We start from the raw sequence: 21948 nt of genomic DNA, 5'->3' as shown, positions 1-21948 counted from the left end.
GGCACGGAAAGGCGATGCCGTGGATGGCCGCCGTCAGGAGGGACCCCCTGTCCCCGCACTCGGGGTGTCCCGCATCACACCGCTCTCCCTCTTCACGGCTGCCGGGGCTTGGCTTGGAGATCCCCCGGCAGCCGCCGCGGTGTTGCGGGTTCAGAGCCCCCCCGCATACACGGTGCGGTGGTTCGGCCCTTGTGCGGGTGGGAAACTGAGGCAGGAGACCTCACGGTGGGCAGCCACTGCCTCTCTTTGCTGCTTTCCCCCTTCACGCTGCAGACCCCGGGATGCTTTCCTGCTGGGTTAAGTACTGCTGGATGTCCCGGCTTGGGGTCATACCCAGGATGGAATCCCAGACCACGTTAGGTTGGAAGGGACCTTCAAAGGCTGTCCGGTGAGCAGGGGCATCTTCACTAGAGCAGGTCGCTCAGAGCCTGACCTTGAATGTCACCAAGGATGGGGCCTCCACCACCTCTCTGGGCAACCTGTTCCAGTGACCAACCTCATAGCGAAGAGTTTTTTCCGGATATCCAACCTAAATCTCCCCATTTCTAGTTTAAAACACACACCCCCCCCCCCCCCCCCATCCTGTTGTTCCACACCCTTGTGAACAGTTCTTCCCCAGCTTTTCTACAGGCACCTGTCAGGGATGGGGAGGCTGCAGTAAGGTCCCCTTGGAGCCTTCTCTTCTCCAGGTTGAACCAGCCCAACTCTCAGCCTGGCTTCACAGGAGAGGTGTTCCAGCCTTTGGATCATTTTTATGGCCTCCCTGGGACATTCTCCAACAGATAATCCAAGTCCCGGTTGGTTTGCAGCTCCTGGGGTTCCTCCTCAGTCCCGTGCTTGCAGAGGAGGTGGCCGCAGTGTTATGTGAGCACCTTCATATCCTGCAGTCCTCAGGAATAGCTGCATGTTCCCTTGCTGGGCCCTAATTGCTGATGTGACCGGAGATGGGATCCGTGAGCTCCGTTTCTGGCAGTGGTTAATTAAACCCGCAGAGGACTACAGGTAAATCCATGTTCATCACTAGTAGGTTTCTGGGAGCACCCATCCCATCTACCTGACCCACTGCTTAAAGAAAAGCAGTCCTGGCTGGCTTTTGGGTGGAGGGGAGCTGTTTGGATTTCTGCTCCTTGAGTTCATACTGACACCTGAAATGTAAACATGGGGAAGCAGGGGTGCTTCTGCGTGCTGCACGGGTTCCCCCCTCTACACGTCCGTTTCCTTTCCACATCCAAATATTTTCTCGCTTATTGCAGTGGTTTTCTCTCTCAGATTCTTCTGTGCTGTTGCCACGTACCCTTCAGTTACGTACTGCACGTTGGGCTTCTGATTGGCAGCTGGAAGGTAAACACACGCACGTTATTGATGTTGTAAAGGGGGTGTGGGGGTGTGTGTGTGTACCTGCTTGAAATGCATATTAACTAGAGTGTGAATTCCTGGGAACTGTTAAGGCATCTGCTGCAGCAGACTGAGGCGTGTGATGGGATCTAGTACAGGTGACATGATACCAAAGGCAGTAGTTTGCACAAGAAGTGGTTCAGAAGTTTCGTACTTCAAAAAGAAGGGAAATTTTGAAGACAGTTTGATAATAACTGCCCCCCCACCCCCACCCCCCAGTCTCTCTGAACACTGTTTAGGTGCTGCTATAAGCTCATGTTGCAGGATGTCAGCAAAGTTCCCTCGTTCTTCCCATCTGGGCTTATTCACCTGCTGGAAGCTGCCTTTGTTTAGAGAGAAATCAACACACGGAGCAAAAATAACTAAGAATAACCCAGCTGTGGAGGCTGACAGACCTCCCACCATCCGTGGTTCCCGCTGAAGACAGGACCAATGGAGCACTGGTGTTTTGGGAGTGTTGAAGTCAGGTAAGAGCTGTTCAGGGGAGTTTAACAACAGCAGCACTCATGGTACGTGCCCCCCTGTACTGTATTTAATAGCAGTTCGGTAGCTCGCATTTAGAAACTGGCCTTATCTTGGTGTGGCTCTTACTGGAGCTATGCTACATGTGGTGGGCACCCAAGCTGTGGGTTTAGAATGTTCAGGCTTAATGTGTGCAGTCTGGAAACACCTCTGTATGGTAAGATGCCTCTGGCTGTGGCTGGTAGCAGTGCTCTAACAGGAGTTAGTCTAGGTAGGTTAAAGCTTTTTACCCTGTTTGTTCTTCTCGTGGGCCGGGCTGTCTTCATTAGATTTGGATTTGTAACTCTCCAGTGTCTGCTCTGAAACATCATTTTCTGTGTGGAAAACAAGTGTAATTAAGACAATGAGATTTCTCCATGGCTCTTCCTCACTCTCTGACTCAGCATAAAGACCCCGTGCGACTTGTTACAACCTCGGGGGGGTTCAGTCATCCCCACCATCTGAGAGGTAAATGGCTTTTGGGGCACCTCACGCCAGCTGAAGTGTGGCCTGAGGCTGTCAGTGACAGGGACTCTTCAAGAAGAGTTGCTTGCAACAAGTCCCTTTTATTAGAGAAAGAGGACATCTAATCGGTGGCTGGAGGAGCCCTGTCATGCCTCTGCTGAAGCAGCCCCTCAGCTCTCCATCCCCCTGTATAAAGCAACATCAGCAGTTGCTGGGGCAGGGCCAGCACCCACCTCTCTTCCACACTCCATGAGCTTTTTTCAGCTTCATCATAAAAAGCAGGACAATGACAAGCAGCACGAAAATCAGAGCAGCCACCAGGATGGGCAGCAGGAGGTTCTTTGCCTTCTTTTTGATGGTGTCAGGCTTCATATCTTGCTCTGTAAAAGAGGTATTTCTGTGTTGTTAAAGAGCTCTGGTAATTAAGACAGAACACAGACCTATAATTAAGACAGATCGTGGGCCAGGCTTGGTGAATATGGTGGGAATGCAGAACGTGCCTCGTTGGACTTAATTTTAGGGCATGAGCTAAAACTTTGTCTACTTCTATCAACAAGAAGAACTGATAGAAATGGGTAGACTCATGCCCTGGCACAGCAAACAGTAACATTCAGCTTTTTTTTCCCTAGGTGGTGGCATTTCTGTGGCCTCTCCACAACACTGGAAGCGTTACCAGAGAGTACCAGCCTGGGGGTAAGAAAGCTCGTGGTATGTTTGGAAGCTGCCACTAAAGAGCTCGTACCGAAGGTGGTGAGGGACACTGCAGATATGTTTTCACCAGGCAGTGACGTTTCTGTGCTGGTGAGTTCGTTCTCTGTGCCGTTGCCGTTGGATGCTGTTTCGGTCCCTGTGGGAATGGGAAGCAGAACAGTGTATCTCTGAAGGGCAAAGGAGGGATTAAGAAATGCAACTTGGAAGCCCAGGGCAGCTGGATACTGCAGCAGGAAGGGACTTCTGGAGCCCTGTGGCATAAAGCTCTGTGCTCACACCCTTAGCACCCCGTTTCATTTTAACCCGAAGGCCCCTGAGCTTTAGGAAGAGGAAATTCCTCGGAGTCTCATCCACACTGTTAGACTTAGTGGTTAAAACAAAGCTGAACTTTGACTCTTTGGTTATTTTGGGTCTTGCCCTGTCCATCAGCTGGCTTCCCTTGCTGCAGACTCAGGGATGAGCACGTATCCTTGCCCATAAAGCAGGTTTTTAAAATAGTTTGATCTTCATGTCCCTGACTGCTCTTTTCCTGTCTTCACAGCTTAGTAACCCGGTATGAGAATCCCTGTTCTTTGCCACCTCTCATCACGTCTGATGACATAAGGTCTTACCATTGGGGATGCGATGACCCGGCGAACTGGACAATTCTTCCTCTCCAGCGGATGTCACTTTGGACCCTGCACAAACAGAGAGGTGAGCTCTGACCTTCTTACGCTCACAGACACCCTGTCTGTAAAATTAGCTCTGATTTCTAAAATTAAAATGAATTCTAGAAGTTCTTTCAAACTTTAAATTCCTAAAAGACTTTCCCCTGTGTCGGTTCTGCCAGCACATCTAGTGACCAGCCTGTTAGAGGTTCAGGCTCTCTGTCCCGTGAATGTTTATCAACGTCTGTGGTTCTTGTTGATCGGGATGCAGCCATGCTGTAACGTTTGCAATCACTGCTGTAGCACTTTCACACAAACATCAACAAAGGGCTCCTGTCTTTCTAATGCAGCCAACTGATTTTTCACCCCAGGGCCCAGCACACCGAGCAGGTGTGTGGGCAAACCTTGGTGGGATTTGGCCAACCGATTTGGGCGGTGGAGCCCTTCTTTCTGCTGGGAACAACTCCTCCTTTCCCTCCCTGCAAGCTGCTGTATGCACAGGTAACCATGGCTGCACAGTGCCACCTTGTGCAACCGTCCAGAGGAATCCCAGCATGGCTCACGCCGTGCTGGTGTGGCTGCTGTGGCTGCTGCTCTGCTTTTCACAGGACAGGCTGTGGCCACTTTTGTGGCTGTGAAAGTGAGGGCCCACTGCACAAGGAAGAAACACTGTGGTTCCTGTTGCACCCTTGTTTGTAGTGTGGAGCAGACCCTTCTCAGTAGCGTTTCTGTCCTGGTTCAGTGAATTCCAACATCACAAGTAGACGTGACACTGGGCTGGAGACTTTCCTGAGGTTTGCCCCACACCCAAGGCAGAAACCAGAAGAGATGCTTTGTTCTGATGGAACTGATCCAGGAGAAATGAAACCTGCCCTGGTACACTCCATGCCCTGGGCTGTTTGGGTCCTCTGTCTGGTCTGCGGTTTGGCTTGTGGTCCTGCTCCCCCCACCCCTGCCCGTCTCAGCTTCCCTCTCCTCTGGATATATTTAACACTGAGGAAGAAAACCGAAAGTGAAACCCTTACCAGGATGGTGTGGGTGGCCTGGCGTGGAGGCTGCGCTGCCGGTCAGACCTGACTCTGCCGCAGTCACTGGGGAAAGAACACAAAGCAGGTCTGAAGGCTGAGCAGGATGGCCCTCAGTGCCAGTGGCAGCTGCTCTCTGGCAGCCCCAGATCTCAGGAAAGGCACTCTATGGTATTTTCTGTGGCAGATGCTGCCTTTACCTGACCCCTGCATTAACTGAACGAAACACCGAGCAGTTAGTGCTTACCTGTAGAGTGCTCACCCTCAGAGACACTTGTCTCCACCTCTACTGCAGTTGGTGCAGGACTTGGTTTTGTCACTGGAAAAAAAAACCACAACAGCAATATGACTTTCAGGGCACCTGATGAGTGTTTCTTGAATGAAGCAATGTAAGGAAGAATGAAGGAAGAATAATTTGATCCATCCAAAAGATGTGTAGATAGGAAAAAGGCAAGCCAAGAACCACCAGACAAGCAGCTTCAGTGTTAATTTACAGTGTTTACACCCTGATGGCTTTCCAGGTGGATGTGTCTAACACGCAGAAGACATGGGAAGCTCACAGCTTTTGGAGAACATCAACTCTGAGGTATCTTTAAAGCTGTAGGATAAACATCACCTGAATTCTGGCAGCAGTGTTGTGGAACTGACCTGCCTGGGCTGATGTGACTTAATGTTTAATTAAACTTATGGTGGTTAAGAAGCCCCCAAATCTTAGGTTGGAGTTCTTTTGCCCCGGGTAGCCCCCTCATTTAAAAACAGATGCTGCACCCAGGGCAGCAGACTATGGGCTTTCAGCTCTGTGTGTCAATCTGCATGACTTTCTCTGTTTCAGAGTGGTAAAATGGGATGGCTACCGCTGAAGGAGCTTGCAGTACCTGTCCTGGAGAGGTCCTCAAACCGGAGAGATGCCATCAGCTTCTCCTCGCCTAGTGCTTGGTGGCGAACGATGCAGCTGGCTGTGGAATTGGGCCCATAGGCAAGGACTCTCAGCGTGCTGGTTGTGGTCCATTTCTTCCTGTCAGCTTCCAACTCGTGCTCAGTGTCACCTACACGCCCGTGGGAAGAAAAGAGTTGAGTGTTTCCTCATCAAGAGCGATTTAATGACAGCCCTTCCAGGCACGAGATCTGCATCCCTTCGCTGTGCTCAAGCAGTGCCTGACTGCTGAGCACAAGTGGCTCATTGTGTGCAGGGATTACGTGGGAGCCCACAGGCAGCAAGGTCGAGTTCTCTTCCTTGGCAGCTGTTGAAGTGCAGACCTCGCAGTGCTGCCTGCGCTCAACCCAAAGCCTCTGCTGGGTCTTGTGACTCAATTCCCCTGCCCTGCCCTGCAGGTCTGTGGTAAAGCATCTAGACACCGGCTTTGGCTCCTCGCTGAATGGAATAAGCTGCTTTGCCAGGTGCTGCAGCCACACACGTCCCGTGGTGGGGAGCCTGGGGGCAAGAAGCTGCTGTTTTGCAGCACAACTGAGACCTAGGAGGGTTCCGATTCTGCCCTGTGATATCCAAGGGCATCAAGTTTGTGCCCCAATAGCTGTGGACAAATAAAGATGTGTTTCCTGTTCACAGAAAGACTTGTTTGAATAGCTCTGATGGGGAGGGAGGGGTCTTAGATGTTCATTTTAAACACCCACGGTGACACAATAGTTTTTACTGTCTGTAACGTCGAGGTTCTCAGGGAACAGACCGATGCTTTCTCCTGATCGCCTACCCTTGGTATTTCTTAAATGGAAGAAATTCCTCGTTTCCACTTTAGCCTTTACAGGTAACACGTGGTGTTACACAGACCGGTGTTTCTAAGCCCTCTGCTCCATCCCCAGCAGGGTCATGTAAGATCTCAGAAGGTTTTCAGCATGTTTTTGCTAGGAAGAAAATAATCTTTTCCAGCAACAGCTGGGTAATTACAGCTGCTTTGCCCCCGCTGAGCCCGTGGAACAGAGGCACTGCCAGCAATTAAGACGTATTAGCTATTTTCTGATTAGTACAAATATTTGTGGTAAGCGATTACAGCCGAGAGTGGAAGGAGGAGAAAGGAGTGCTGCTCAGAGGCCCTCAGAAAAAGGAAAGGTGCCTGCCCAGAGTTTGAGAAATGCTGAATCAGCACAGTTAACACTGCTTTCCTTCCACACGTCTGCATCAGTGTGTGCCCCAAGCACATGGTGCTGTCAGCACCTCCTCATGCAAATATTCCTTTAATGGAAAACAAGCCTCAGCTGAAACCAAGCAAGCAGCCATCCCATAGACCCTGCCGTGCTTCATTGGGTTCCCAGGTGGCCCCGGGGTGGAAATTTGAGTAGTTGGTGCTCTGATGGCTGACTGGGTTAGAGCTGCAGAGGCAAGGAGGAGATGAAGGTAAGTGCAGGCTTTTGTTAAAATAAGTGGAGAAGCGTGGGGCTGGCTCTGTGGGTTATGGGAGGGGTTTGGCATCTTGAGCTGCGTGTTGTGATGCTACAAGTGTTAATATCTGGCCAGAAACTGAGGCTGCTTTGAGTGTAAGGAAATGCCTGGGTTTAGAAGAACACTGGGGGAACCCCATAGAGATGACATACTGCTTCCCTGAGCATTCTGTAACTTCCCAGCTGGCATTCCCCCAGGCCCTTGTGCTCCTGCACAGCCCACCTCTTCCCAAGGACAGGCAGGATTTCCCAACCTGCTTTCCCAGAACTCAGCTGCTCCAGAGCACCCTTCCTTCCCCCTGGGACTGCAGGCAGCTCTCTGTCCTGCTTTTCCTGGGGCTCCCTTACCAGCTCCACCACTTCCTCTGAGTGTGGTTCCTCACAGCATAGAGCTTTACATGGTCTCTCTGTGTGTCTGGCAGATGGGATTTTCTTTCCTGTAGCCCTGATTTCTAGCTGTGTTCAGGCCAGCATGCTTCTCTTGTTTCCTAGAGCTCTTAGTTAAAAGTGCCACCCTGGGGTGGTGGTGGGGAAGATTCCAGGTTGAGCTGTGGGTGTGCGGGACAAACAAGAGCTGCTTCATATAGGCAAGAAAACCTGTTTGTGTCTGTGGATATTCTCCTCACACCTTGGTCCAGATGCTTGTTTCCTTTGTGCTGTGCTGCCATTGCAGCTGATAAAGCAGTTATTATTAGAACATGGTCTTCAAAGCAGCTATTTATATGGCAGACAAGTGAAACCAAGCTATGTGGTGACTCTGTTTTTCCTCCTGCATGTCCACGCAGGAGCGTGCAGGCCTGTGGCTGGGGAGAGCTTTCCTGGGCTGGTGCAGGCTGGGCTTCCCAAGTGTTCCTCTGGCTTCTGCTGGAGACCTGCCCAGCTCTGAACAGACTGATGAGAGGGACCGGGCAGCTGGCATGTGTGCAGCGAAGCCAAGGGGTGGCTGGTCTGCCTCCAGTGTCAACTTGGAAGCCGTTAGAAATGTGTTAACTGACTTGGTCCTTGGGTTTTGAAAACCCTGCCTGTGGAGTTTTGGTTTCGTTTGGGGGTTTGTTTTGGGTTTTTTCAGTGATGTTTCACTTCAGGCTCTCAAGGGATGCTCGTGCTGGCAGCAGTGTTCTGTGGTGAACGTGGGCAGAGCAGATAAGCCCTCTCCCTCCCTTGCTCAGACACTGGAGTTTAGCACTCATGTGATGCTGGTGCCGCAGGGCTTAGGTTGTTCTGAATGGGTGGAGGATGAGTGGTAGCCCCAGCTGGCATGTTACAGAAGGTGTTTCACCCTCTAGTATTTTTAAATGATGCCCTGTCCCTGGGGGTGTTCAAGGCCAGGTTGGATGGGGCCCTGGGCAGCCTTGTGTAGCTCCAGGCCTGGAGGTTGGTGGCCCTGCCTATAGTAGGGGGGGTGGAGCTCTGTGATCCTTGGGGTCCCTTTCCAACCCAAACCATTCTATGATTCAAAGCTGATAAGAAACTGTTAGCTCTCAGTCCCCCAGTCCTTTAACACTTACCAGCGAGCTCGATTCCGTTGCCCAACAGCCAAGTGATCTGGGGCTGTGGTTTGCTTCCTCGGGTATAGCAAGACAGTGTCACGCTGCTTTCTGTGCTCTGGGACACTTCCAGTACCGGATGAGAAGGAGCCGCTGCAGCAAGAGGATTTAGAATCGGTTACGTTGCATCTTTCTGCTCAGTTTTGTGAGTGGCTCCATACGCAGCGTTACTGGGGAGCGGGGAGCTGAGCTGAGGCCAGGGTTACGCTGTGTTGAGCACCATACAACTGCACGCAAGAAGGTGGGTCTGGAGGTGAGAAGCTGGCTGTTTAGCCCTGCTCCTCTGGAGCACAGTGGGTAAAGGAACTTACCTAACACCTTAACAGCAGTCTTCTCACTTTGGAAGGGGATGCTGTAGTAGAGGCATTTATACACCCCTTCATCCTGCACCGTGACGTTAGACAGTCGGATGGACAGTTCATCCTCTGAACAGCGGGTGAGTTGGTACCTCTGGTCTTTTAAACCTGTAAGGAAAATAAAACCTGGCATGTTATGTGTGTTGGCACATATGAGGCCGACAGATAATCAAAGTCTTAATGAACTGGGATAGTTTTCTTCATTGCAGTTAAGTTCATCAATGCCTGATGTCAAGGAGCAGTTCTAGCACAAAGCGTTCCTAGCTGGTGCTGTGCTAGTGTGGATTGAAGAAGGGGGTGTCTGTGCTGCCAGCAAGGAAAACAACAAGGGTTTTCTTGCTGTTACTTTCAGGGGGGCTTATTCTCATTTCCCCGGGCACGAGAACATTTTAAGTGTCTACATGGATAAATACAAGCAAACATCAGGGGGTAAGGACATGATACGTGGTCAGAGAAATGATAGAGCCTCTGAATGTAGAGCATGAGCTAAGAACCTATCCCTTCCCTATTCCCCAAGCCTGTATTTGGCCTTGGGGAAAAAAAAAATCACTTCCCCTCTTTGGGCGTGCTTTGTGACAGATAAACACACACCACGGGCAGCATGCACCTCTTTATTAACTGCTGACTAGCTGGCTGTTTTGCTTCTCCTATCCTTCTCCAAGTGCCTTGATTTTAATGAGACCATCTCCTAGGATATCCATACTTGGCTTCCCAGTAGTACCCTTTCTCTCTCTCAATAGTCTTGGGTTCATTCCTCTGCTGGGTGACCAATGAGACTCCTTGAGGTCAGGCTAGCAAGTCACATGGACCTTTCCCACAGCCGCAGCACAGAAAGTGTAACTCTTCTGCCCTTAAGCTGAAGTGAAACTGCAGATGTGTGCCAGGCATTAGGGAGAAAAAGACCTAAAAAACTATCTTTTTTCTTTCTGTTTTTCCTTTCTTTTAGCTGGTGGCTTGCAAAACATTGGAAGAGAATTGCAGCAGCTCTGTGATTTATGAAATGATTAAATATTAACGGATTTTGACATCAGTGTGATGTAAGACTTAGCTCATCATCGTTTTTAGTTGCAGTGACATGGGAGGGAACTGATTCATGAAGTGGTTTGTTGGAGAAGTGATGTGACAGATCCATAGCACAGACTAAAAAACGAGCATGTCCTTGCACAGTGTGAAGTCTGGTTCTTCTCTAAGTGAAGGCTGTTCCCTTTTGTCTTGCAAAAGGATAAATATTCAGTGTGTCTGACTTAATCAAGGACCCAAACATGTCTTACCAAAGGATCATCGTGGGGCATTGAAAATCTGGGTTGAATCCCTAGATGATTTAAGACAGATACTTTTTTGTCCACCCAGGTTGGACTCTGCTGCTGTAGACACAAGCCGGTATGTTCTTTCCCTAACCTTAAATTGCTGTTAAACTCAGCAAAACTATAGGCTTACTCAAAAGGGCTGGAGCTATTAAAAGATGGAGGGAACGGGCAGAATAAAATGCCTTGGTCCGTAAGAGGAGCAAGAGTTTCTTGCAATGTTTTCTGTTTACAAATACCAGCCATGCTGGTGGGAGACATGGCCAGGCTGGTTGGAGATGCAGGTGGCAAGACCTGGTGTCTGGGGTTCCCAGTGCAACAAAAGAGGACCCTTGGTCCCCGGGCAGTGTCAGTGGGAGTCGGGCATCCAGTGTTGTTTGGATAAATCCTGGTCACTATTATCAAAAAGGAGTAAAGGCTTTATATCCTCCTGACATCTCCAGGAGGATAGATGAGGGCAGAGACACAGAGAGGGGAAGGGAACATAAAATTCCTAACTTTGGCTTTGCTGGCACGTACTGGAAATCAGGGCTTGTTTGCTCAAAATTTCCTCCTGATGCACTACCCGAGATGTGCTGAAGAGTGCCCAGGGCTCTCAGGCACGTCTGGCCCTGTCTCCCTTTAAGGTGAGAGTGAGGTTTTTGTGCTACTCTCTCAGTGGTAACTCCAGCTCACTGCTAAAAGCTTCTCCTGCCAGACCACTCTTGTGGGGGGGTTTCCGTTTCATCAGCTTCCTGCCAGAAAGGGGCCGAATGTGAAACCATCCCCAGTGGTTTTGGGTGGTGGGTGAGTCAGACCGGCCCCCGGTGGGAGCCGGGGAAGCCCACCTCGGAGTGACTCTCCAGCCCCCCATGGAAAGCGCCGCGTGCAGTTTTCACACTTACCCCGGTAGGTGTTTAGGAAAATGCTGAACCCCTCAGGGTTTAACCACTGCCGTGCTGAGCTCTCGCAGCTGCCGAGGGTGCAGCGGAGGTTTAGGTCCTCTCCTTCCTTTAGAGTGATGGTTTTACTGCTAACTCCTGGAAAATCCCCTGCTAGATGTGAGGGGGGGAAAAAAAACCCAAGTGTTAGAAGTGTGACATGAAGTCAAGTGACGCCGTTTCGCACGGGGTAATGTGTTGATTTTCCTTTTTTTCAAGGGTGTGAAGTTTTTTCTACGTTAGGAAACTCACTGGTGTGGTTGTACTGACAGAAATAAATCATAGGCACTAGATAAGTCATTGCAGTGACTGGGCCAGGCTTGAACCCAAGGTTGTGATTATTACCTGCCAGCAGGACCGGATTTAGTTATCTACATCCCTATCAATCTACTCAGCATTGTTACATAACATTGAGTCACAGCGTTACTCTGCAGGAGTCAATGCAGGATGGATAGCATACCTGCTTTACACAATGTTCTCCCCTCTATGTTAGCCCAAGTTTCTCTCTCTAGGCAATTTGAAGATATATAATAAAGTTTGTGAAAATATTTGGTGACCTGGCATGAACTGCCATCTCCAGGAGGAAAAAAAAAAAGCACCCTGGAGAGATTACTGGCAGTAGCACCTAGGCCAGAGCTTGGTAAACAGGCAGCAAGAGGGGTTTATTCTTCATTCCTGTTTTGTGTGGTTTATTTTCCAGATAGCTGCCTGCCACAAGTTCCCTCTGCATCCCTGAGCGCTGCAGTTTGGGGAAATGAACCTGGGCTTCAGGAAAGCCTGTTGTTTGCTCACAAGGAGTTAAAAAATATACCAGAGCTGCAGCTTTGGTGGGGTATTTCAGTGTTTCCCAGTAAAATCAGAGAGGAGGGATCTGTTACTGTGCTGGGGAACAGCACAGGCCGGGCTCTGCTGGACACAGGCAATGCCCCATCGAACTTAGAGTGGCTGTGATTTATCATCACGTGTGGCACGGCGGTGCCTTTGGATTCTGTTTCCTCGTGAATCCGCCTGTGTTCCCTAGGGCTGGTGGCTCAGTTTGTTTCTCGGGGCTTGTTTGCAGAAGAGCAGCAGCAGAGGAAAAAACCTCCTTGCACGGCGTCCTGTGAAGACCCGTGTCAGGAGATGTGTGCTGCTGCTAAGGCAGCAGAGAGGGTCTCGCCTGTGGTTTTCCACAAGGCCTTTCTGCACCGGTTGTTTGTTTTCTCTCATAGCACTGGTTTCCTGTCCCTGTGACAGCCGTGGAGGGTCTTTCAAGTCATACCTTTTGAGGTGAGAACAGCAAGGCTGAACAGGCAAAGTGGGGGTGTTGCTTGCTTTTCTAAACCAGAAAGAAGTGCCCCACATCCCTTCCCCTTTTTTGCTTTGCTCGGACTGTGACTCATGGGTTGAACTCCCTTCCTTGCCTAGGGGCAGTGTGATGTGGCTGTGGTCTCCAAGCCACTGTAGCCCACCTGCAGTGCTGTCACTGGGCTGTGGGACACACCAGCTCCAGACAACAGTCTGTGGTGCTGTCTGGGTGGCAGCAGCCCCAGCCACCTGGAAAAACTAGTCTGGCCTCAAGTACAGTGCCATACCCTCCCTCATGGCAAGACAGGGCAGCAGCTTCTCACAAGGAATTGTGGGATGCAGCTGAGTGGGATGGCTCATGCCCCTGGTTGCTATTACTTTTGCCATCAGGAAGCACACAGAGAACCTGCTGCGGTGATGTGCACTCAGTGCATCACTGCAGAGTTATCTTTAAAAGCGTAGCCTGCAGACACATCCTGTGTCATCAGCTACACTTGACCTCTGGCTGCAGACCTGGGAGGGGGGGAGAGGGGGGTCTGAATTAATTCTGATGGCCAAGAGCAGCTAGTGGACAGCAGGGACAAATTAATCATGTGGGACTCTGGCATGTTGGGGGGGTAGGGCTTGTATACTGAGACTGAGTGAAAGCTGCTGCTGATTTGGAGTAAGTCTAAAGGGTGCTGCAAGTTCTGGCTCAGCGAGGGGTTAATCAGCAGCTCCATAAGGCCTGGCCTCTGAGAAACATGGTGGCTGGTAATAACATATCCTGAACCTAACAGAATGTTTTGAGCAGCCTGTTATCAATGCCTTCATGTGTGAGAGCATTGGCAATGTGTCAGCAACAGCCCTGCCATGGCTTCTACTCCAGCATTTTAAGGAGAGGGAGGGATGTTGCTTTGGCCAGCACCGGGCTCGCGTTCCTCCCGCAAAGCTCAGGAGTGACGCCTGCAAGGATCCTGACCTGCAGAAAGCTGTCCTGCTGCTTTCCTTACATCAATCTCTGCCTGCCTGACACGGTCAGATAGGAGCCTCCTGCGCTCCCCTGTGTGTGAAAGAGGGGGTGAGCAAAGTAGGAATAAGCCCCGTTGCCTAATAGGAGTGAGGAGATGGAGCGGTTGAAGTGCTTTTCCTTTTCAGAGTGCTGTGCAAGTGTTGTCTGAGTTAGTCTGCTGTCTTAACGTTACCCTCTCTCTATGCAAAGCGTGACCAAAGGCATGCACAGGTTTTCAAGCCAGGGAAAGTAAGCAGGGACCCGCTGCCTGAGCATCTTTTGATTTCCCATCTCCAGCATGCCACCAGCTGCGAGGGGTAAACTGGTGTCATGGATGCTGGTTTTAGGAGCCGGCTGGAATTCAGCACTGGCATGCATTGGAAATTGGGTAGCAACATGGCACCCCTAATGAGAAGACAGCCACAGCCAAGAGCTGCCTTGCCTGTGGCGTGCTGAAGCTCTGGAGATCAAGGTCTCGGAGCTGGGCTGCTGGCGAAGGGGAGATGGTGCCAGGCGACGCGCATGGCTTACCTTGCATCAGGAGCAGAGCTGCGATGTGTAGCACCCCGGTGAAAGTCATGTTGTGGTGTCGGCAGGAGCGGTCTGCTCTGACTTCCTCTCACTGCCAGTCCCTTTTTAGCACAGGGGGAGCAGGTTTACCATGACTTCATCGCTGCCGGGGTCTCTGCCTCCTTCCTTCTCTCCATTGTTCCACTCTCCCCCTTGTCTCCTCTTTCGTATGTGTTGGTGACAGCTGAGAAATCAGTGACCTCACGGGTCCCCACAATGAAACGGGGGATGTGTGAGAGGACCGGGGGCACTGCCTCCACCCCCGCAGCTTTGTCTTGCTCATTGTCTTGCTCATTGTCTGAGTGGGGGGAGATTTATGCAGAGGGGGAAACAGGTAAAGGTTAAGAGAAACGTGGACCTGGGCTAACCCCACTGGGGACCCTCACTGCAGTGATCCCACCGGTGTGCCGTGCCAGATTTAATCCCCTGGGATGGGGAGGCATGCAGGAAGTCAGGCACTATTTGGTGGGGAACGCTGTGGCACAGTAATCAGTGAGGTTGCTTAAAAACCCAGCTGTGTAGCTTAAATCCCTTGAAATTAACCTTGTGTCACTCTGGATCTTGCAATGCCATGTGCCAGGGAGGTGAGGTTTGGTTTGGTTTGCTCTGCTTGCAGAGATCCTGGCAAAGCGGTGAGAGAAAGGTGTGTGGTTTTGTGGCTCTCTGGGGAATGAAGAGTATTGGTGAGGTGGTTGTGAAAGGTTCGCTGCACGCTGAAGCACAGGGTGGAAGGATGACTACACCGAGGATGTCCCAGAGGACCAGGGGCAGAATCAAGGTTTCCTGTGTCCTCTGGCAGGCCCGCTTCTTTCAGAAGCGATCTGGGGTGTAGCAAAGCTCTTCATGTCTCCTGGGTGTGTGATGTCCAGCAGCATCGTGACATTTATCCTCTGCTGTGGGCAGAGCCTCTTGTCATGATGTAGCCGTGTGTACTGGTTCCCAAAAAGGCTTTGGCACATCTTCTAATTTATTAGAGCCTGTTTCTGTTAAACCATCAGGTCCATGGACGTGCATCACTGTCAGTGTCTATTGGATTGATTAAAGCTATGGCTTTTATACTGATCTTAATATAATTAGTTTTAATGAAAAACAGCTGTGAAGTTTCATGTAGGTAGTCAGGAAAGAAGGTGTGTGTGATAGAGGTAAGCACTGCTCTCTTTTTAGCCCAGGGAGGGGGTTGAGGCACTGACCCTGGGTGTGTTTAATAGACGAGTAGATGAGGGGCTCAGGGATATGGGTTAGTGGAGGATGGGTATGGTTAGGACTCGATGATCTCAAAGGACTTTTCCCACCTAGTGATGCCGTGATTCTGGTTTAAAAGTTGCGTCTCCACCTGCGAGCATCTAAACCCCACAGGGAAATACCTCAGTGGAAAAAAGCCACCCAGCTGTAGGGCCGCTGAAGCCGCCTGTCCCCAGCCCAGAGGGAAAATCCCTCCGAAAACCAGACTTGAGATGGTTTTGTGCCACCTGCTGTCAAATAAATGAACTTCATCCCTTCAGCGGAGGGAAGGGAACAGTAGCTCGAATTCCCCTTTCTCCTTGCTGTGCCTGAGGCTTACACCCCATCCGGGGAGGGGGGGCATCCCGAAACGCGATGTGGCGAGGGCAGCGTTGCACCCCAAGCTGGGGAACAGCCCTGGCTCCCTCTTTGCTCCGAGATCCCAGTGCAGCCACTGCTGTCAAGGTGGCACTGGTGGTTTTCCTGGCAGCATCTGGCTGGAGCCACTGAAAGGCTTCCTGAGGGGCACCCCAGCGATGTGTGGGTCCCTCCGAAGGGGCACCTGTGTCAGAATATTCACTCAGGCAAAGGCCAGCATGTTTAAATAGGGTTTAAATAGGAAGGGCAGGGAGTGGGTGCGTGGCACCTCTAGTGAATCATCCGTGAGACTTGTTCTTTCATCTGACTTCCGAGAAATCCATTTAATGTTATAAGCAAATTAAAATGCAGTGGTTGTTTTAACAGTTGTTAGCACTTGAAACTCAGATTAAAAACAACCAACCAACCCCCTTACCTCCCTTTCCCCCCTCCCCCCCCAAAATAAAAAAATACAGATGTCACAGGTAATTACAGCTATTTTTGGCAATACAATTATTGGGTTTTTTTAAACAGCAAACATTTTTCTTCAAATAAATACAATCTGCTCACACTAAAAACGTAAGAACCAGAATGATACAATAGGTTTTAAATGGGGACAAAAAAAAAGTATCCATTGATAACATCAAGTTTCAAGAGATGTCCACAGAGAGAAACTTCAGAAAATACACTTTAATGGGAAGCAATAGAAAGGAACTGGCTGTGTGTTTTCTGTTATGTAGCATATATGGGTCATGAATATTCCCCAGGGAAGAAGTGTTTGAGGATGTGGTGAGAAGCAGTGATGTAGAGTGTATGCCACCCATCACACTTACTGCTTCATTCTTCCTTCCATTCATTCGTTGAGCTCACCTGCTCCCAGTCATTCCACGTGTGTTGTTCAGGTTCTAACAGTATCCCCTGTGCTTGGGCTCTCTTTGTATGAAATGAAAGTTAACCCAACCCCCACAAACCAGACTCCCTCTTGTCTGGGCCAGAGTTTTCATACAGAACTTCTGTACATTTCCAGCTGTGAGGCACTGCTGACTGTGCTCCAGCTCTGGGTTTAAGTGAGGGTGTAGCTGGCTACAGCCTAACTCAGCAGTCTCGCGTCCCTCTCTGACATGAATGTGGATATAGTCAGGTGCTGTGTCTCGCTTGGCTTGTGGGTTTCTAAACCTGGGACTGGAAGGGCTGAGCCCTGCACAGAGACAGCCATGGTTGTGCAGCTTCATCCCAAGCCTGAGGAAACCATGAGAAACCCTCCTCTCTCTTTCCCCGGGCTCCAGATCAGGCCTTTGCGAGGACCCGGAGGGAAAAGTTTACATCCCCTGGCACCCAGCACAGTCTGGAGGAGCTAAAGCCAGACCCAACCCCATCCTCTGACTTCTGACCCAAGAGCTGCACTTAGCACACAGACAAAGATGACAGGACAGGACAGAGCTGTGTCCCCAAGATGTTGCTACCTGGTGGGCTCAAAGCTGCAGATACAAAATGATATGCTGCGAAACAGCACTCTAGCATCCCTTCCACTCTGGTCATTGTGCAGGGTTAGCCCCTTGCATTGCCTTCACTCAGCTCCTGCAGGATTCTTGTTTGGTGATGTCAGTTCCCGCTTTGATGACGCCAGCAGCCAACACCAGAGGAGAGAAGGAGGGTCCTGCCATCAGCTGCATTCTTTCTGAACCTGTTCAGGCTGAGTGAAAAGGGCAGTGTGGTTTTCCTCTGGAGTTAAGGCCCGGATCCCCCGTTGGCATAAAGAAGTGGAGCTCTGCTGGTTTGAGTTGATGGGTCAGTTTGTGTGCACGCAGAGCATGGATGAAGCCTAACAGCAGCAGTGGAGTGAAAGTGAAGCAGCAATTGTTTCACATTCTTAACTTCTCAATTAAGGATTTAAAAGGAAGGTGTTTGGGGTTTCTGTTGCTTTTTTCTCCTGGTGAGCCTATCAGCATGAGACTAGGTAGCACAAAACCCTGAAGAGAAATCAAAATGCCACAAGAAAACCAGGTTTTTCTTGTAGAGATTGACACCTGAAAGATCTGAGATAAGACTACAACTGTTAAAATACTTTCCCAAACATCCAAAAATATACTTTTTTTTTTTTCCAAAGAAGAGCACATTTTAATGTCTACCTTTTCAAACAGGAGGCTTCCCTATATGACTTGCTATACGCAAACATCCACTAGTATGATATGCAGTTGTGCATGAGGGCTTTGTTCCCTCTCTGTTTCATGCTTCTCCCTAAATAAGCTCCCTGTAACATCACCTAGCAGCCTGTTTTATGCCTGCTGCCCCATGTTACATCTTGCTGGCCCATTACAGCATGAAACAAGAAGTGGCCCAGAGGACTACATGTGCATCGGTAACCAAATTAATTCTGGTGTGATTGTCATCTGTTTTAGTTTTAACCTCTTTGCAAATCTGCAGTGAGTAAGCCTGGAGGAAAACAAGCCAGAAATGCTCTTCAGAATGTCTGTACACAGCCAAAAATAGTTTAAATTACAGTTAAAAAGGAAAGTGACAGCAGTATCACTGCATGGGAGCAGTTTCTTCTGCTCTCTCATAAGTTATCTCCCTGACTTTTCAGCACACATCTCCGGTATAATAATGCACTTATGAATGGCTGAGTGAGTATTAGAGAGTCATGGATGCATAAATAATGGACTGTCGTTACGGATCGGGACAACGTACGTATTGCACAGGATGAGCTCTCTGCCAGCTCCAGCTCTGCACTGAATTTGGGGTGCTCCCCCTGGCCAGAGACAGGGCTGAGCTGCTGCCCCGTAAGGTTCGGTACATCGTGGCCGCAGAGCGTTTTGTCTCACTGAGGAAGAAGGGGTTGGTGGTCTGTGGCTCCTTCATGGCTCTGGCTGCTCAGGCACAGCTCAGGCATCTCCTGCTGAAGGGCAGAGCTGTGCTGCTGAGGCCTTCCAAGAAACCATTGCAAAAACCAAGCCGTGAATAATAAGCCCTTGTCAAGTTTGGCCAGTGTAACCTGTGCCACACGACCATGAGGGCACTAATGCCTTCTGCAGAGGGGTAGCTGGGCAGAAGTGGAGTGCCCAGGCTGCCCAGAGGCTTTCCTGGGACTTGAAGAGTTCCCAAAGTTACAGCCCAAACTAAGAGCAAGCTGTGCCTGAATCTCTGTCACCCTGTTTAGGCAGATTTCTGAGTACCTCCCAAAGTGAGCCTATGCTGATGAAGACCCTTATGAATGTCTGCAGGAACTCTCTGACCTAAGCCTGATGACTTAAGATAACACTAACCTAAAGGAAAGCTGCTCTGAAGCCAGTTCATATAATAAACTACCCACTGTGGGGTATTTTGCGTTCTCCTGTGAAGCAGCTGACATTGGGGTCTCACAGGCTGGATGCCTCCTGTGATGGAAACCCTTCTCTTCCCCTGCTCCCAGGATCCCAGCCCTTCCCCCTCCAGATAAACAACATCTTAACAGGCCCAAGCGTGTTGCTCCTGAATTTAAGCGTAATTTTTTCAGCTCTGCTTTGTCTCTGTGGCAGATGGCACTTAGGAATTAAGGAGAAGGAAGCAAAGCATGCGGCAGAGGCTGAAATTCAGCATCCTTTTCATTGCACCATTGCCTCCTGAAGAGAGCTGCTCGCTGCAGGACCTCACCAGGGCCGATGGAGAAGCTCGCAGGGGACAGAAAGCCACCACTGTGTAAACAACCAGCACAAAATCTCAGTATAAAAGGGAAAACACTTTTCCAAGGCCTTCCAAAGGGGGTTTAAACGGCATGAACTGCTTTCAGCTGGGTCTGTGCACAAGGGTGGATTTCAGCAACCTAAATAAAGGGAAAAAACCCAAACCAACCCCGCTTTTTAAATCCCTCAGGTTCGGTTGGAAAAGGCTTATTCCATCTGTCTCTGCTTACAAGAGGCCGCTCCCAGTCTTTGCTCACAACAGTGCTGTCCTTCAGGGTGCAAACTTCACCTGCAGCTGATGTGGAATTCCAGCTTCCCTTCTGACACGGCTCAGCATCAGTTGGGCTCTGCATCCGCAGTGTGCCCAGTGCAGGGCTCGGCGTGGGGCTCAAGCAGAGGAGAGGAACCGTCTGGTGCTGCCTGCAGAGGCGATGCTGGGCTCTCGCTTCCAGCTGGTGCTGGTACGCTTTAGGGAAGGTGCTGGGAATCTGGGTGTCGTGCACAGGATGGGTGGGGGGGAGGTCTCCACACGTGCTCCTGAACAAGCCTGCTAATGCTTTGCAAAAATTGTAGTGACCCTCGCCCCCCTCCCACCCCCACATCCCCAATACTCAGCTTTTACACAGTGCTAGTTGTTTCTAACACGGTGCAGAAGGCAGGGAAAGTTCTCAGAGCTCCGTTTGAGGTGAGGAAACCCACCCCAGCTCCTGACTAAATGACTCCCTGCGGTGCGAGGGCTTCAGGCTGCGTTTTAATGTGCTTTCCTTGGAGTTGCTCCCTTCTGTCTCTGCCTAGCTGTGGGTTGAGGATTTTGGCGTGGCCGTGGCTATGTGAGAGAGATGCTAGACCAGCTGTTTGTGTGATCCACTGGACGTGCTGTGACTGGTGTTCCCACTGTCAATAAACACAAGAAAGAGACGTTCTCCAGCGCTCAGAAAGGCCGTGGGGTTTTCTTACTCCTGTAGTAAGGTTTCTCTCCAGTTAAAGCCTCCGGTTGGTCCGTGTGTGAGAGGGAGGATGGGGGGGTCCGTAAGCTGCCAGACACCTGTGTCTCCCAGTTCTTCGCACGAACAAAACCCCAAATATGGAATCTGTGTGAGAGAGATGGAAACAAAGGCTGTGAGCAGGGATGGAGCAGTGCAAGGAGGGAGCTCCCCTTGGGGCTGAAGCCCTGCTGTGCTGCTGGAGCACTTCACTCCTTTCTCTCTTTCCCTCTCCCCAAAGTCCATTTGCAAGAGATGACTGTAGGGCTCAGGTGTGACAGCCAGACCTTGCATACTGTGCTACAGGTGAAACACTGGGAAAGACAGATTATACCCCCGTGGTGTAGTTTATTAAATATGGGCCAGTTCCAACCAAGGATGTTCTGTGGTCCCAAACCCTGACGTGGTCCCAAACCTGGCAGGCCAGCATGGCTAGGGAGGACAAATAGGGATGCTGCTCTGGCTCAGGTGTCCTCAGATCACGTATGAGCTGTGAACATCCCAGAGAGCATCTGCAAGGCTGGCAGTGGATGATGCTGTCTCCTAGGCCAGGGTGGGAGTCAAGGAATGAAGGCAGAAGACCCCATCATAATTTTCAGGCCTTGCCCCTGAAGGTTACAAGTTCTTTTCGATGAAATGAGAAGTGTTGTAGGGCAGAAGTGCCCTGTGAGCTGCGGTGAGGGTGTTTTGGGCACTGGAGGGCACTGTGAGAGCCTCTGTACAGCATTAAAGCAGCGCCACTGCCAGCCGGTTTGTAGGTGGGCGTCTGATCCCGTGCTATCCGTTACAGAAGTGACACGTTGGGATAAGCCTCTTAAACCAATCTGCTTTCCCCTCGTGACTTCTGAGATGGATGAGACTCAGTAACGGGCAGGAACAAAGTGTCCTCTGCCCCGTTAAGCAGATTGCAAATTCCTTTTCTCTTGGTAAAGCCGGGGAGCTGCTCTACTCCTTGGTGGTAATTACCTTTCGGACCATCTGTACAAAGTCCTTGGAGTTCTGTGGTGAGAGCCCTTGGAGCTGGCAGGTACAAGCCTCCAGGGAGGACGCGTGTGCCACGATCAGGATGTTATTTCCTGGAATAAAGGGAGAATCATGGGCTGAGGAGGGATATGAAGCCAGGTTTTGGGACTGGTGCCCGAGATCAAGCAGATCGTTAAAACTATTCAAAATGGGTTGAGTTTATCATGTAATGGCACATTGAACTCTGTGGATATGGGGCTGGGGAAGCACAGTTTGGTAATGTGTCTACAGCATTTCTCAATTTTGAGGATAACAAACTCAGAGCTCCTTAGTTTTAAAACAGGTTTCTGAAGAGAGCAAGATCTCAGCTGTCTCGTGAAGCACTTGCTTTTCTCTTAGCCCCAAATTAATTCTGATTAAAGCAAGCATTTTAATTTCAGTCCCTGGTTTTCCACAGCAACAGCTTTAGTTTTCTGTGTCTGAGATGCTGCACAGCTGATGTTGCACTCTGCCATTGGGGTTTGTGGGCAAACTGCTATGGGAAAGGTTTAGAATGTAGGGCCAGACCAGTACTATGCAATCAGTGTAATCAACAGAACTTAGACACTTCCTGTTCTCACACTGTGAACGCAAAACACTAGCTAGAGATCTT

At 50.3% G+C, this 21948-nt stretch overlaps 2 protein-coding genes across 2 annotated transcripts in view; both read right to left on the bottom strand.

The window, feature by feature from the left end:
- Nucleotides 1–1203: 1203 nt before the first annotated feature.
- CRTAM (cytotoxic and regulatory T cell molecule) lies at nt 1204–14123 on the bottom strand (the record flags this gene model as incomplete). Its single annotated transcript, XM_084274920.1, has 10 exons — nt 1204–1334; nt 2148–2231; nt 2595–2741; nt 3104–3208; nt 3684–3749; nt 5620–5790; nt 8647–8778; nt 8997–9149; nt 11230–11376; nt 14075–14123. 10 exons carry the CDS (start codon nt 14121–14123, stop codon nt 1204–1206), a joined length of 1185 nt encoding a protein of 394 aa, XP_084131046.1.
- A 6180-nt stretch (nt 14124–20303) lies between these two features.
- UBASH3B (ubiquitin associated and SH3 domain containing B) overlaps nt 20304–21948 on the bottom strand; it is a gene marked incomplete at both ends in the record, with an annotated part of 60712 nt that continues 59067 nt past the window's right edge. Inside the window, 2 exons of the mRNA XM_084274846.1 lie at nt 20304–20441; nt 21300–21409. Coding sequence (XP_084130972.1) covers nt 20304–20441; nt 21300–21409 — 248 coding nt within the window. The remainder of the gene's footprint in view (nt 20442–21299; nt 21410–21948) is intronic.

The sequence above is a fragment of the Gallinula chloropus genome, assembly GCF_964237585.1.
Source record: "Gallinula chloropus genome assembly, chromosome: 24".
In the NCBI taxonomy this organism is placed as follows: Eukaryota; Metazoa; Chordata; class Aves; order Gruiformes; family Rallidae; genus Gallinula; species Gallinula chloropus.
This window is presented reverse-complemented; position numbering and strand designations above follow the sequence as displayed.